This window comes from Equus przewalskii, chromosome X (genome assembly GCF_037783145.1).
Source record: "Equus przewalskii isolate Varuska chromosome X, EquPr2, whole genome shotgun sequence".
Classification (NCBI taxonomy): domain Eukaryota; kingdom Metazoa; phylum Chordata; class Mammalia; order Perissodactyla; family Equidae; genus Equus; species Equus przewalskii.
The window spans coordinates 99554123-99568929 of record NC_091863.1 but is presented as its reverse complement, the minus strand read 5'-3'; the positions used below and the strand labels follow the sequence as shown (position 1 = coordinate 99568929).

The window sequence follows — 14807 nt, the reverse complement described above, 5'->3', positions numbered from 1 at the left end:
TGGGTTTGGATCCCAGGCGTGGACCTACACACCACTCATCAAGCCATGCTCTGGTGGTGTCCCACATACAAAATAGAGAGGATTGGCAGAGACGTTAGCTCAGGGACAATCTTCTTCAAGCAAAAAGGGGAAGATTCGCAACAGATGTTAGCTCAGGGCCAATCTTCCTCGCACAAACACACACACACACACACACAAAATTAAAAGAAAAAAAAAGAACAATTAGGTATTCATACACCACGCAGTTAGCTTAACTTTTAATAAGTACCACATTTCTTCTACAATCGATAAGCAAACTACAACTGAAATAGGGAGAATGTGGTCTAAAAGTATTTTAAAAATGGTAATATCAGGGCCAGCCCGGTGGTGCAGGGTTAAGTGCACACGTTCTGCTTCAGCGGCCCAGGGTTCACCGGTTCAGATCCCGGGTGCAGACATGGCACCACTTGGCAAGCCATGCTGTGGTAGGCGTCCCACATATAAAGTGGAGGAAGATGGGCATGGATGTGAGCTCAGGGCCAGGCTTCCTCAGGAAAAATGGGAGGATTTGCAGATTTCAACTCAGGGCTAATCTTGCTCAAAAAAAAAATGATAATATCAGTTTTGAGGGTGTTTACCTTAATTCTCAAATATGGGAAAAGAGGGAATAAAGTTGATTTTAATTCTTTAGATGTTCATTACAATTCAGCAATAATAGTGGTAACTTAAAAATTCACACATTTATGTAAAAAAAAGTCCTTATCTTGTGTAGGTACATAATGAGGTAATCACAGGAGAAACGACAGGTCTAGATTTGCTCTAGAATATGCCAGCAAAAAAAAGGGAGGGGGAGTCCTGGAGGAAACAAGATTGGCAAAATGTTGATAACCTGTTGAAGCTGAATGATGAACCATGGGGTTCATTATACTTTCCTTCTACTTCTGTGTAAATCTGAAAATTTCTGTAACAGCTTTGAAAATCCACATCTTCATCAATATTCATTGAAAGTATACTTGAGAATGCAGGAGAAAATGTGGGCTGCATTTAAAACAAGGTTCTTACGGTATAACTCGGGTAACAGTGATAACATAGTGAAGGAGTCAATCAGCAGTAACTATGCAGACTAGGCCTGAAACACAGCTCTCCATTTGGGAAGTAGGCAGGAAGGGGTAGGGAAAATGGTCACTTGAAATACCTACTTCTAATTTCGCTCTTCCTTTAAGGATCCTTTATTTCCTCAGTCTTTATCCCACCAGATTGCTTGCAGCTTTGGATACTCTCTGGGCAGCTGCCTCTCGACTCACAAAAATCCTTCTCTGCTGTCTGCCTCAAAGGGGCAGTGGCTTTTAGGTCCCTCCCTTGCTTGTTCAAGCTTTGTTATGGTGACTATAGTATCTCTTGGGACAACCAGGCCGATCTTTGTGGGAAGGAGGGTGTTACTATGGTTCATATTTTTATACATTTTAAAACTTGACTTTTCACACACTTACAGAATTCTATAAGTTAACGTGAAGACAGATGTCTTTTTTTTTTTTAAATGACTTGATGTGTACTTTATGCCTGGCTCCACGGCGTAAGATATATGTAGGAGGTTACGTTTTAGTATTTCAAGAGGGCTATTTTATTTTTTCTGAGAAAGTGAAACAAATACAAAGTAATAAGATATCATTTTAAAGAATAGTACTTTATTGAATAAGTTTTATTCACAGAAAAATAAGCTTTAATCTATGATGACTGCCAGATTATACAGTAGAAAGCAGTTTTCTTAGTTTTCCATACTGATGGAAAGATTTCTACTAAATGAAAAAAGCCGTAAAATTATATTCACAAATATAGTAGTCTATCTGAAAATATTTCACACAATTATTCACAACACTAATACAATGACATAAAAATCAGCCATTCTGTCAGGTTAGATAAAGTATAACAGTAATATGAAAAATGCAAAATTTTCTAACAGAAATTACATTAAAGCCTTTGTTACATCAAATCAAAAATGCATATTTGTTACTAAGTATAGACAAAATGACAAAATATACTTATATAGTAAGTTTAAATGTTACATTAATGATATACAATAAGGATCTAGTAAATGCCAAAAAATCTATATGCATACCTGCAAACTTTAGACTTCAAAATAGAATCTTACCACCCAAACATTAATGTAGTATTGTACAATTTGAAGATATATGGATTTAAGATTGTCCTACTGTATTAGTTATAAAGTGTCATTTAATATGTAGTGAAATCCATGGCATAGGGGAAAGAATAGTTGAAAAAAATAAACATTTGAGACCTCCCAGGAGAGAGCTCAAGTTTTTCACCTTCAAACCATGTCCCAATATGGGGTGCCACTAACTAGCTACACAGCTTTGAACAAATCACTTCACCTCGGAGCCTCAGTTGCCTCATCTGAAAAAGGAGGGGGATGAATTAGATACTCTCTAAGGTCACTTCTAGCTCTGAGACCCTATGATTCCATTATGCTGCAAATAAAATTCACACTGTGCTAATAAGCGTCTAAGAGTCAAATTGAAAGCAATTATAAACGTAGGAATAAGTCAATTGTTTCTATTAGGAAAGCTCAACTAAACTTGATAAGAATAATTTTTTCAAGTTTTTAAAAAAGGAATTTAAACACATTTAAGGGCTTGACCTATCCATTTATTGCAGTTTACATCTTAACTATGAGAAACACCAAAAAGGATGAGTAAGAGTCACTGAAAGAGTTATCCCCTAAGTCTTAGCCCAAATTTCCAAAATCAAGGTAGACCCATGGAGGGTAAAAGAGTGTTAGGGAATTAACATTTATAGCAAGTATTTTACATACATGGTCTCCTTGAACTCTCATAACTTCTAATGGAAATGATACACGACACATCCCATTTCTCCCACCACTCCATCCCTCTTCTCCATTCAATACCTGGCTAATCAGAAAACACTGATTTGTGTCTAAAATGGTACAATACACGCAAGTAATGCCGTGGTGGTAGTCTCCATTCAGAGTTCAAACTACAAATTTTATCCACTAAAACGAAAAGAGGAAAAAACCTACCAAAATTTAAATAACAACAAAAGATCATAATACACAGGGCCAAATCACATTATATACACTCACTACATCCACCCTGCCCCATCTTTGCCCCTAACCGAAGGGGGAAAAATCTATCAAGAAAGGCAATATACAGCCCTTCACTAATAAACTGGAATTTATCTTATAAACATTAAACCCATTTCTCAAAAATTAACACAAGGACACCAAATTCTTACGAATAAAGATAACTATTACAAAACAATTTGACCCTTCACGTGACTAAAATGTAGTAAAATAGGTGGTGACTTTGAAATCTTAGAGTGCACTTTACACAGAAAAGGAATGTCTATATGTAGATACTGCAACTATTTTGGGAAGGGGAGAGGCAGAGATTTGGATCTGGTTCTACTTCTGTCTGACCTTGCAAGTGATTACTTTTTGCACAATTACGTGGGAAGGATCCAGTGCTTTTTATAGTGCGAACACAGACAAACATTGCTAAGTCTTAAAAAATTTGATTAGAAGTTGGAGTGCTGAGTGATTTAAGGACCTGAAGGCAAGAGCATTTCTAAACAATTCTTAAAATAAACTTGTTAGCCACATCAGCCTCATGCACTAAATTTCACAACTCATGGGGAGAAAAAAAGTCTTGCTTAACTCTAAACATGCAAGTTCTTCAAAAGTTTTAATGAACTGAGGCTCCCAGAACAGGAAAAGCCTTATGTTAAAACAATTCAGTCCTCGGCCAACAACTAGATCGAACTGCCTCCCTCACTTGGAGCTGGCGTGTCCTGGAAAACACATTTTAAAAACTTTAACACTTTTCTCCCCTTGTAATTTAAATTTAAAGCTTAGACTAAACATGTAAAATCTAACAATGAATCTATGACTAAATCTAAGTGGAACACAGTGCAAAGGTAAAGAACTGAGGATTTACACAGTAAAACAACAACAGGGCAGCCATTATTTAATTTAAAAACTTCTTATTTAAATTTGCAAGGCTTTAAATGAATATCACTTAAAGTAGTAATCAACAGAGATTAGGAGAACATGACAATACTCTTTCTCTTAGAAAATACAGCGAAAATATAATTTTTACAGTTTTACTCTCAAACTTTTCTCTGCAGTAAAGTGTCTCACTCACTGCTACAACAGGTCGTGTGAGAATCTTGTACCGTAAAGCTTGGGTGTTCTATGAAGCATTTTTCAACTTCCATTTTTTATCTACATTGATTCTTAAGTTTTATTTTCTCTTTAATATTCAAACAACTATTCTTCTTTTCTTGGCAATATTTTATAATTTCCAAGAGGTTTGTAAGGATCTTGAGAGAACATTTATTTCAGAAGTTCTCTCTTACTAATACTAGTCAAGAAAACAAAAACAGTTAGGTGGAGGAAAGACTCAGTATTTTGTCCTATATACATCTTAATCATCCTAACGGTAAAAACTCACACGAAACTTTAAGACATAAGACGATATGAGAATCTCAACATGGAAAGCCGTCACTAGAACTACGAGCAGTGTACAAACACGCGTCTACTTTCACCTACGTAAGCGGACAGATGTTTAAAATACTGGGTTAACAAAGATCTTTTAGTAAAGTGACTTAGGCAGGCTTAAACTAGCAAGGATTAAAGATGAATCCTTACTAATTAATTGGAAGATCTGAGACATATTTTATATTTCATTTTACAAAATCAGGAATATTTATTTTGAAACAAGAGAAGAAGACATGGTCTACCTGTCAGAAAACTACCACTCAGAAATATTTTTCATCCACAAAGCAGGAAAAACATATAAACATTTAAATTTCACATTGGCACCAAAAAGGTTAACTGCCCTGCCTTCTTGGATTAGAAAAACTAAAGCTGAGCAATAAGTAGTTTTGCAGGCGTTTGAACATGCCTAAGCCTTTAAATCAGTACAACACTTTCTAAAAATTCTGATTACAAAAGTAATACATACTTACAAAAAATTCAAACAGAATAAAATGAAAAAAAAAAAAAAAACCAGAAAGTGAAAGGCCCCTGTAAACCCCCACTGGGACCCATCCCCCCCCCCCAAAAGAAACCACATTTAACAGTTTGGAGCGTATCTTTCCAAATCTTTTGTCCTATACATACACACACAAAACACACATGCCTTCATTTGGCTCATTCTATACATAGTGTTTTGCCACTTGCATTTTATACTTAACATATCTTTGAAATCTTTCTGTATCAGTACATGTAGGCTAGATGGTATTCTATCATTAAACATCCTTTTAGCAATGGCAAAATCATTTTTTAAAAAATCATCTACCCAGTACATGTGTATAATTTTAAAAGAAAATGGACAGAATCCTAAAACACAAAGACAAACATCTAAAAATAATCTCTATCTTTTCACCAGTGTGGAACAGTTCATTCCTTTTTCACACAAAACAAATTATATGATTGGGGAGATTAACTCTAATCTCCACATTTAAACAGAATGCTCCATTTGTTAAGCCTATCTGAAAAGAATGAAAAATTCAGTTCATTAATCCATTGACACGTAGAAACTAAGTGAGTCTACGACAAATACACATTGTGATCAGTTATAACAGGATGCTCCTTAGTCTAGTTTCAATTAAATAACAGTAAAAAAAAAAAAAAAAAAGGATAGATAACACAGCTAATATCCTGAAAAATCCAGAAATTCAAATTTTAGATTGCCATCTATAACACTGCAGTTTACACTTTTTTCTACTTGGTAGCAAATGCTAATGGAATTCAATGCTGACTACTTAAAGTCAGTTCACATCACACATTCAATCAGGGTCATAAGAACATAACACGCCTACTGTAGAGTTAGATTAAGACATAAAAATTTTTTGCTTGAAAGTAATGACTGTGTTGCACATGGGACATTTGTCAACTGCTTCAGCACATTGTTTACAAGTGACCAGATGTCCACAAGGAATAAAAACTACAGCAATATTTCTATCCATGCAGATTTTGCAAAGCTTCTCCTCTTGCAGGAGCCTTAGCTGCTCTTCAGCACTAATCTCTGCACAAAGAGAAAAGAAATGTGTTAATTTTAGACGTTCTTACCTGTCGAAATTCACTGACATAATTTGAACCCTACTGTGTGTCGGGCATTAATCAAGTGTTGGCAGAGGATGACTCACTCACACGTGGCATCTGCTTTTAAGTAGCTCGCGCACTAGTGGGAGAGAAGGATGTGAGCTGAGGCTATGCAGGTAAGCACAAAGTACAAAGCGCTAAGTGCTATCATAAAGTTACGTACAAAGCGCTCTGGGACAAGACGAAAGAACAAGTTCTTCTGTTCAGACTAGTTGGGGAGGGCTTCACAGTTTGGCGGCTGCTGGAGGGGGCGGGGGGAAAGTGGAGGAGTGACATTTAAACATGGCCAGCGATTTGCCAGGCAGAGAAGCAAGGGTTAGGTAAAAAAAAAACAGCATATGGAAAGGGCATGGCCTATTTCAGGAATGGATTTGAGGGACACTTCTCAAGTGGGACAGGTAGGACTTGGTGACTGACTGGATGTGAGGGGTGAGGAAGAAAGAGAAAATAGTTGATTTCAAGATTTCTAGCATGGCTGACAAGGGGATGGTGATGCCAGTAAGAAATACAAAAGGAGGTACAGGTTTGGGATTTTCAAGATGCTTTTGAAGTGTCTGTAGGGCATCCACATAAAAATGTCCAGTAGGCAACTGGAGAGTCAAGTCTTGTCAGGGGAAGTCAGGGCTAGAAATAGACATTTGAGCGTCATCGGTATATAGGTGGCACTGAAGTACTTGCTTAATTTAGCCTTTCCCAAACTAGGTTTTGTGAAATGTTAACAAATATGCCACAAAAATGTGTTTTGTGGTCATACAGAACCGTAACAGCAGCAGCAGCAGTTCCCAGTAACACAGCACTTACTGCTGTGTGCTAGGCACCGTTCCAAACACATCACGTTTTCACCATCTTTGCAATCACTGTATACCAGTGGTTTCCAAATCTGGCCTCAACTGAGAATCACTCGAGGCATTTTTTTTTAAACAATAGATTTCTGGGCCCCATTCAATGAATCTGAAATTTCTGGGGTCGAGCACACGGGCATTTGGGAACCCCTGCTATCAAGTTCAGGGCAGTATAATATGGTGTACAACCTCTCTTAGAAATTCACAATGCATTTCCCTATTTAACTACAGAACTCCTTTCTCGTGGCATCCCTTTTAACATCCCAGGGAACACTATTCTGAAAACAAGGTTGGGAAATAGTGCTTTAATTTTATTCAACAAGTACTTACTGAACACTTAATTAGGTTCTAGGCACTAGAGATAGAACAATTAACAAATATATAGACCCCAGGCCCTCAATTGTTCATAGACAAGGAACACAAGTAGACAGGAAATTATAATACAGCGTGAGGATAAAGGTAATTACAATGTGTTACGAAGAACACAGGAAGGGAGTAAGTCTGTGCAAGTATATGTGTACACACACATAAAGGGAAGGCCTCCTGGAGGAAATTATACCTAAACTGGATCCCAAAGGATGAGTAGGAGTTAACTAGGAGAAGGAGAAGGTCTTGGGGAACAGGGGCAGTGGGAGAAGAGGGCTCTGGGCAGAGAAAATGGCATGAGCAGACTCCATGAGGAGAAACAGAACTAGACCTGCAAGTGCACAGGTTACGGCTTGGATATAGAATCTGACGGGGAAATAGCATGCGATGAGGCTATAGAAAGTTAGCAGGAGCCCGATGGTGAAAGACTTGGCAACCCATGGAAAGGAGTCTGGACTCGATCCCAAGGGCCCTGGGAGCCAATGAAGGGATTTAACCTGGAGATGGTCAGATTTGTGCTTCAGAAAGGTTTCCCTGGCTAGGGGTGGGGGAAAGGATTATTTAATCTTTTTCTTAAAAGGCAACTTCCTGGGCATAATCAAAGCTCTACGCTCAAACATGGAACATATCAGAAATTAAAAAAAAATACAGCACCCGCCTTTAAGAAGCTTGTCTAATGGGCAAGACAGAAAACAGTTCCAAAATAATGCTACAAATGCTCTAACAGTCAGGAGAGAGAAGAGGGAGCTCCGAACTCTGCTATGAGTATTGGGTAAAACTTCAAAGAAGTGATCTCTGAGCTGAGCCTTGAAGGATGAGTTCACAAGATGGATTTAGGGAATTGGGGGTGGAGTGGGGAATAAGACTAGGTATACAGACAGGGAAAAGGCATTTGGGGCAGGAGAAACAACAGTAACTAAAGGGATAGCATTATAAACTGATCTGTTATATGAAAGCATCTGACCAAAAACGTCAGAATGAAGTGTATGCTCATGCCGCTGCCGTAACACACAGCAACTGGTGTGAGCTCACCCGTCAGAAGAATATGAAAAAGGAGAGTGACCTGGTTAAGGGACAGCACTGAGATGATGGGCTTTCTGCGGCAGCCCGCAAGCAGGGGGACTCGGAGATCATACAGAAGCAGAAAAAGGCAAACAAGGAGGAGGAACCCAAGTAGCTTTGTGTTCAACCCTCTTGCGCTTTGCCCCTGTGCCTGGAGCCAGTCCCACCAGGCTCGAATTTCCTCCCGTAGGGCTCACAGCTCCCAACACCGATGGCATTCCCTTTGCCCTGAGTCTGCGGTGGGTCCCTTTTGTGCTTCCTTCCCCTCAGGGAGCCCCTCTCCCCCTGGACCACTCCTGGGAGTGAGGGGGTTACCCTTTCCCAGTGTTTTTTATTCCTGTGGGGCTCACCCCCAAATATTTTTTTATTTTATTATTTTTTATTGAGATAACATTGGTTTATAACATATAAATTTCAAGTGTAGATCATTCTATTTTAAATTCTGTGCAGATTACGTCATGTTCATCACCCAAAGACTAATTACCATATGTCACTGTACATCTGTGCCTTACCACCCCTTTCACCCCCTTCCTCCCCATTCCCCTCTGGTAACCACCAATCCAATCTCTGTCTCTATGTGTCTGTTTGTCGTTGTTTTTATCTTCTATTTATGAGTGAGATCATGTGGTATTTGACTTTCTCCCTCTGACTTATTTCACTTAGCCTAATAGCCTCAAGGTCCATCCATGCTGTCACAAATGGCCAGATTTCATTTTCTTAAGGCTGAGTAGTATTCCATTGTGTATATATACCACATCTTCTTTATCCATTCGTCCCTTGATGGCCACAGCACCTAGGTTGCTTCCAAGTCTTGGCTATTGTGTCTAATGCTGCAGTGAACATAGGGGTGCATGTATATTTATAGATTGGTGTTTTCAGGTTCTTTGGATAAATACCCAGCAGTGGAATAGCAGGATCATATGGTAGTTCTATTCTTAATTTTTCAAGAAATCTCCATACTGTTTTCCATAGTGGCTGCACCAGTTTGCACTCCCAGCAGCAGTGTATGAGGGTTCCCTTCTCTCCACATCCTCTCCAACACTAAATGTTTCCTGTCTTGTTAATTATAGCCATTCTGACAGGAGTGAGGTGGTATCTCATTGTAGTTTTGATTTGCATTTGCTGAACTCTTTTCATGTGCCTGTTGGCCATCTGTATATCTTCTCTGGAAAAATGTCTGTTCAGATCTTCTGCCCATTTTTTAATTGGGTTGTTAGATTTTTTTCTTGTTGAGATGAATGAATTCCCTTTTTTTTGTTTGAGGAAGACTAGCCCTGAGCTAACATCTGCCAATCCTCTTCTTTTGGCTGAGAAAGCCTGGCCCTGAGCTAACATCCGTGCCCATCTTCCTCTACTGTTATATGTGAGATCCATACCACAGCATGGCTTGCCAAGCAGTGCCATGTCCGCACTCAGGATCCGAACCAGCGAACCCTAGGCCACCAAAGCGGAACGTGTGCACTTCACTACTGCGCCACTGGGCCAGCCCCGAGATGAATGAATTCTTTATATAGTTTGGATATTAACCCTTTATCGGATATATGGTTTGCACATATCTTCTCCCAATTGTTAGGCTGTCTTTTCGTTTTGTTGATGGTTTCCTTTGCTGTGCAGAAGATTTTTATTTTGATGTAGTCCCATTTGTTCATTTTTTGTATTGTCTCCCTTGCTGTCACCTCAAAGTATTAAAAGTAGATTTACAACTCAAAAAGGAAAAAATCAACAGGAAGAAACAATTAAGTAATTTACACATTACTTTTGGATGTGATGCTGCAATGAGTGAAAAAGAACACTGGGCCAGAGACCCAGAGTAGTCAAATTTATAGAGACAAAAAGCAGAATGGTGGCTGCCAGGGGCTGGGGGGAAGGCAGACAGGGAATTGTTTACTGGGCAGTTTCCGTTTTATAGATGAAAAGAGCTCTGGAGATCGGTTGCACAACAATGTGAATGTACTTAACACTACTGAAAGGTACACTTAAAAATGCTTAAGATAGTAAATTTTATGTTATGCGGATTTTACCACATTTTTTTTCAATTAAAAAAAAAAAAGGAACACCGGACCAGAAGTCAAGAAACTTGAATTTTGCTCCCAACTACCTGAGTGATCTTAGGCCACAGCACATCTGTACTGCAGTTTTCTCACTGAACCATGAAAGTTGTTATATGAGCTTTAAGGTTGCTCTTGGTTCTGATTGTTTGTGATTCCATTTTACAGCTCACAATGGAATGAAACTCCATGCCTACCAAACGTTGATATCAACTCTACTTTTCCTACCTTACTTATTTCAGCCTTGCATACAGACACTTACTTGAGATGGTGATGCTCTGGGCACGGATTTTGTTTTCCAGACCATGAGTTGACCTCTGGCAATTACTTCACTCTAGCCTTAAAAGTAACTATTGCGGGGCTGGCCCAGTGGCCGAGTGGTTAAGTTCGCGCGCCCTGCTGCAGGCGGCCCAGTGTTTCGTTGGTTTGAATCCTGGGCACGGACATGGCACCACTCATCAGGCCACGGTGAGGCGGCATCCCACATGCCACAACTAGAAGGACCCACAACGAAGAATATACAACTATGTACTGGGGGGCTTTGGGGAGAAAAAGGAAAAAAAAATCTTAAAAAAAAAGTAACTATTGCACTATGCAAAACAGTATGGAGATTTCTCAAAAAATTAAAAATAGAAACACCATATGATCTAGCTATTCCACTCCTGGGTATTTATCCAAAGAACATGAAAACACTAATTTGAAAAGATACATGCACCCCTATGTTCATTGCAGCATTATTCACAATAGCCAAGACTTGGAAGCAACCTAAGTGCCCAACAATGGATGAATGGACAAAGAAAATAAAGTATATATACACAATGGAATACTACTCAGCCATAAAAAGACAAAATCGTACCATTTGTGACAACATGGATGGACCCTGCGGGTATTATGCTAAGCAAAATAAGTCATATAGAGAAAGACAAATACCGTATGACTTCACTCATATGTGGAAGATAAACAAACATACACATATGGATAGGGAGAACAGACTGGTAGTTACCTGAAGGGCAGGGGGTGGGGGGAGGGCAAAAGGGGTAAAGGGCACATGTGTATGGTGACGGATGAAAACTAGACTTTTGGTGGGGAACCCGATGCAGTCTATACAGAAGCTGAAACATAATGATGTACACCTGAAATTTACATAATGTTATAAACCACTATGGCCTCAGTAAAATAATTTTTTTAAAAAGTAACTATTGGCTTCTATTCCTTCCCTCTGGCACCTCTCCCCTTTTTCTTCCTACAAAGCCCTTTTCCAGGTCAGGAGATTCCTGGCACATGAGCAATAAAGGCAACAGCTAGATAACTTTTGATGTTATTTGCTAATATTTTTACTAAATTATTTTAAACCACTTTGAGAATAAATTGATGTTATTCATTTTACTATCAGAGCAGATCCATGTGGAAAGACAGACTGATAAGAAATGTGTATGGATTATTTGATTTTTATATTATGTACAGTTATATACACAAATGGATTAAAATAAGTGCTTTAGTACATACATGAAGTAAAGGGCTTTATATCATACTATGTAACTTTTAAAAAGAAAGAAAAAAGATAATGATTTGGTACTATGTTTAGAAGACTGTTTACTGGGGCATTCTTTGTCACACAGCCATTGGGATGAAAGCTAGTATTGAATCTAGGATTTCTCAGTAAGCAACAATAACGTGCTTTTCCTAATAACTCTCACCTGCTTTACTTTAGTTGGGTCCACCCTCTATTTTGTATAGAATTAAAAGATTCTTAGTGCCAGTCTTTCCTCATCAGCCTTTGGGAAGAGAAACAGGCAGCAGCCCCAGCATAAGAAGATAGCCTATATCAATTAACCTCCTCTCAATTTACTGAGACTAAGGAGAGGTCAACTGATGAATTCCAATCCCAGCCCCTGAGAGCTGCTATTTGCTTAGGCTCTCCTTCCCACACCATCCTAGCTTGTAGTTTCAGTGGTACTAACCCCCACTGACTCCTGCTGCATAAAGAACAGACCATCCCCTCCGGCCCCCGCACCACCATGCACTCTGTCCCTCGTTCTCTTCTACTGCAACCCACTAAATCCTTCTGTTGCAGACAACACTTTCAGGTATAAAAACTAACACCTTACTGTTAAACTTAATTAAGCTTGAGTTGTGGTTAAGACGCAGAAAAGAACAACACAATGACGTGTATGTATTTCTTTTGCAGTAAAAAGATGACCAAGTCAATGGTGGTTTATTTTACCATCACCAAGACAAGTGGAGCTATTGTAGGCTTTGAATAAATGCATCTTTAGGAAAAGAGTAGTAAGCTTTCTGCTGAATCTTTTACATCAACTGATATAATTTCAAAAATCATTACTATTGTAGTGTTTTATGACTTATGTAATTATGTGAATAATGTTTCAAAAGCTTCTGAAATAACTTAAAGATCAAAAGGATCTTTAATGTCAAAAAAAAGTACGTAGGGGCCAGCCCTGTGGCCCAGTGGTTAAAGTTCCGAGTCCACTTTGGGGGCCCAGGTTCATGAGTTCAGATCCTGTGCGTGGGCCTACTCTGCTTGTCAGCCTGCGGTGGAGGCATCGCACATACAAAGTAGAGGAAGAATGGCAGAGACGTTAGCTCAGGGCTAGTCTTCCTCAAGCCAAAAAAAAAACAAAACAAAGAGGAAGATTGCCATTGGATGTTAGCTCAGGGCGAATCCTCCTCAAACACACACGCACAAAAAAAGCAAGTAAACTTTTAGGTTCATTAGCACTAGGAAAATTCTCATCTTTTGGGAGAGAGCTGAGAGAACAATGACTATAATAAAGTACCCCAAAATGTATTCAGTTTGAAACCTTTTCTTTAACTTTCAATGATGCTGGCAAGCACTATAATAGCTATCATCCTTAAAGGAGAAACTTGGATTTTTGATCTTTTTTCCTAAAAGGAGTTTATATGCTTCTCTTCTACATTATTTAATACTCTTTGTATATATGATTTACAGTAATAGGGTGCCATCCATTCAACCTCTATTTAGTAATATGACCCTTTATATATTTACATCATATGAAAAGTTGCAGAACACTCTAAATCCAAACAGTTTCAATTACAAAACTTATAGCTTCTATACACAATGATAAAAGTTAGCCTTTGTTGTTCTTTATCTAAAACAGAGCATAAACACACACTTTTAAAATTAATGGATCACTGAATCTTACTTGGATCCTGATTAGAACAAATCAACTGTGAAAACATTTTAAGACAATGGGGAAAATTAAAACCAATTTAGTTTCAGATGACATTATGGAATTACTGTTAATTTTGTTAAATGTGATAACAGTATGTTACGGACTAAATGTCTACGTCTCCCCCCAGTTCACATGTTAAAGCCCTAACCCCCAATGTGATGGTACTTGGAGATGGGGCCTTTGGGAGACAATGAGGTTTAGATAAGGTCATGAGAGTGGGACCCACCATGATAGGATCAGTCTTTATAAGAAGAGGAAGAGACACTAGAGTGTTCTCTCTTAGCCACATGAGGACACAGAGGGAAGGCAGCCATGAAATCTGCCAGCACCTTGATCTTGAACTTCCAGCCCCCAGAACTGTGAGAAATAAATGTCTATTGTTTAAGCCACTCAGTCTATGGTATTCTTTTATAGCAGTCTGAGCAGACTCACACACAGTATTATGGTTATGTTTTTAAAAAAAGTCCTTATCTGTTAGATATCTATTGAAGTATTTATATGTAAATGATATATAGGATATCTGGCATTTACTTTGCAATGCTACAGCAAAAAACAGTTGGAGGAAGAAATGAAACAAGATTAGAAAAGTGTTGATAATTATTGAAGCTGGTTGATGAGTACATGAGGGTTCATACTATACTCTCCATTTTTGAGTATGCTTGAAATTTTTCCTAATAAAAAGTTAAAAAAAAGTTTATCCTAAGGGGGATGTGAGAGGAATTAATAGGCCACAAAGTCATATAAGATACTATCCATAATGAAGTGCTGTTAGGTGTTTCTTGCTTTTTAAAAACAGCCAAGCATACCTTGCTGCAATGAAGTCTGACTTGATTCATCTTGTGTATTGTCTTTCTGAGCATTCACTAGATCTGCAACCAAAATTTCGAGTGATCTATAGTTGCTCCCAGATGTGTGAATTTTTTCCTCCATTATTTTCTTAATGTCCCTGAAACTGAATCCCATTCGTATAGCTTCTTGTACCATGGGATTGCGGAAGATGGTATCATCTGAAATGAAAATTGGTAAGGAAAAATAAGAGTTTAAACAATTATCTTCATCAACACAACTCAAGAGCAAAGTACAGTTAGGAAAAAAAAACTCAAGCAGCAAGCAAAAATAAATAAATAAATAAACCAGCAAACCGAAGATGCTTTGG

The 14807-nt window shown here is 38.5% G+C and overlaps 1 protein-coding gene across 15 annotated transcripts in view; it reads right to left on the bottom strand.

The window, feature by feature from the left end:
* Positions 1-1644: 1644 nt before the first annotated feature.
* XIAP (X-linked inhibitor of apoptosis) overlaps positions 1645-14807 on the bottom strand; it is a 39782-nt gene continuing 26619 nt past the window's right edge. For all 15 annotated transcript variants that reach the window (XM_070604320.1, XM_070604322.1, XM_070604326.1 and 12 more), the window contains 2 exons: positions 14458-14658; positions 1645-6044 (listed from right to left, as the gene is read on the bottom strand). In XM_070604320.1, the coding sequence (XP_070460421.1) occupies positions 5851-6044; positions 14458-14658 (395 nt within the window). In that variant the 3' untranslated portion in view covers positions 1645-5850. The remainder of the gene's footprint in view (positions 6045-14457; positions 14659-14807) is intronic.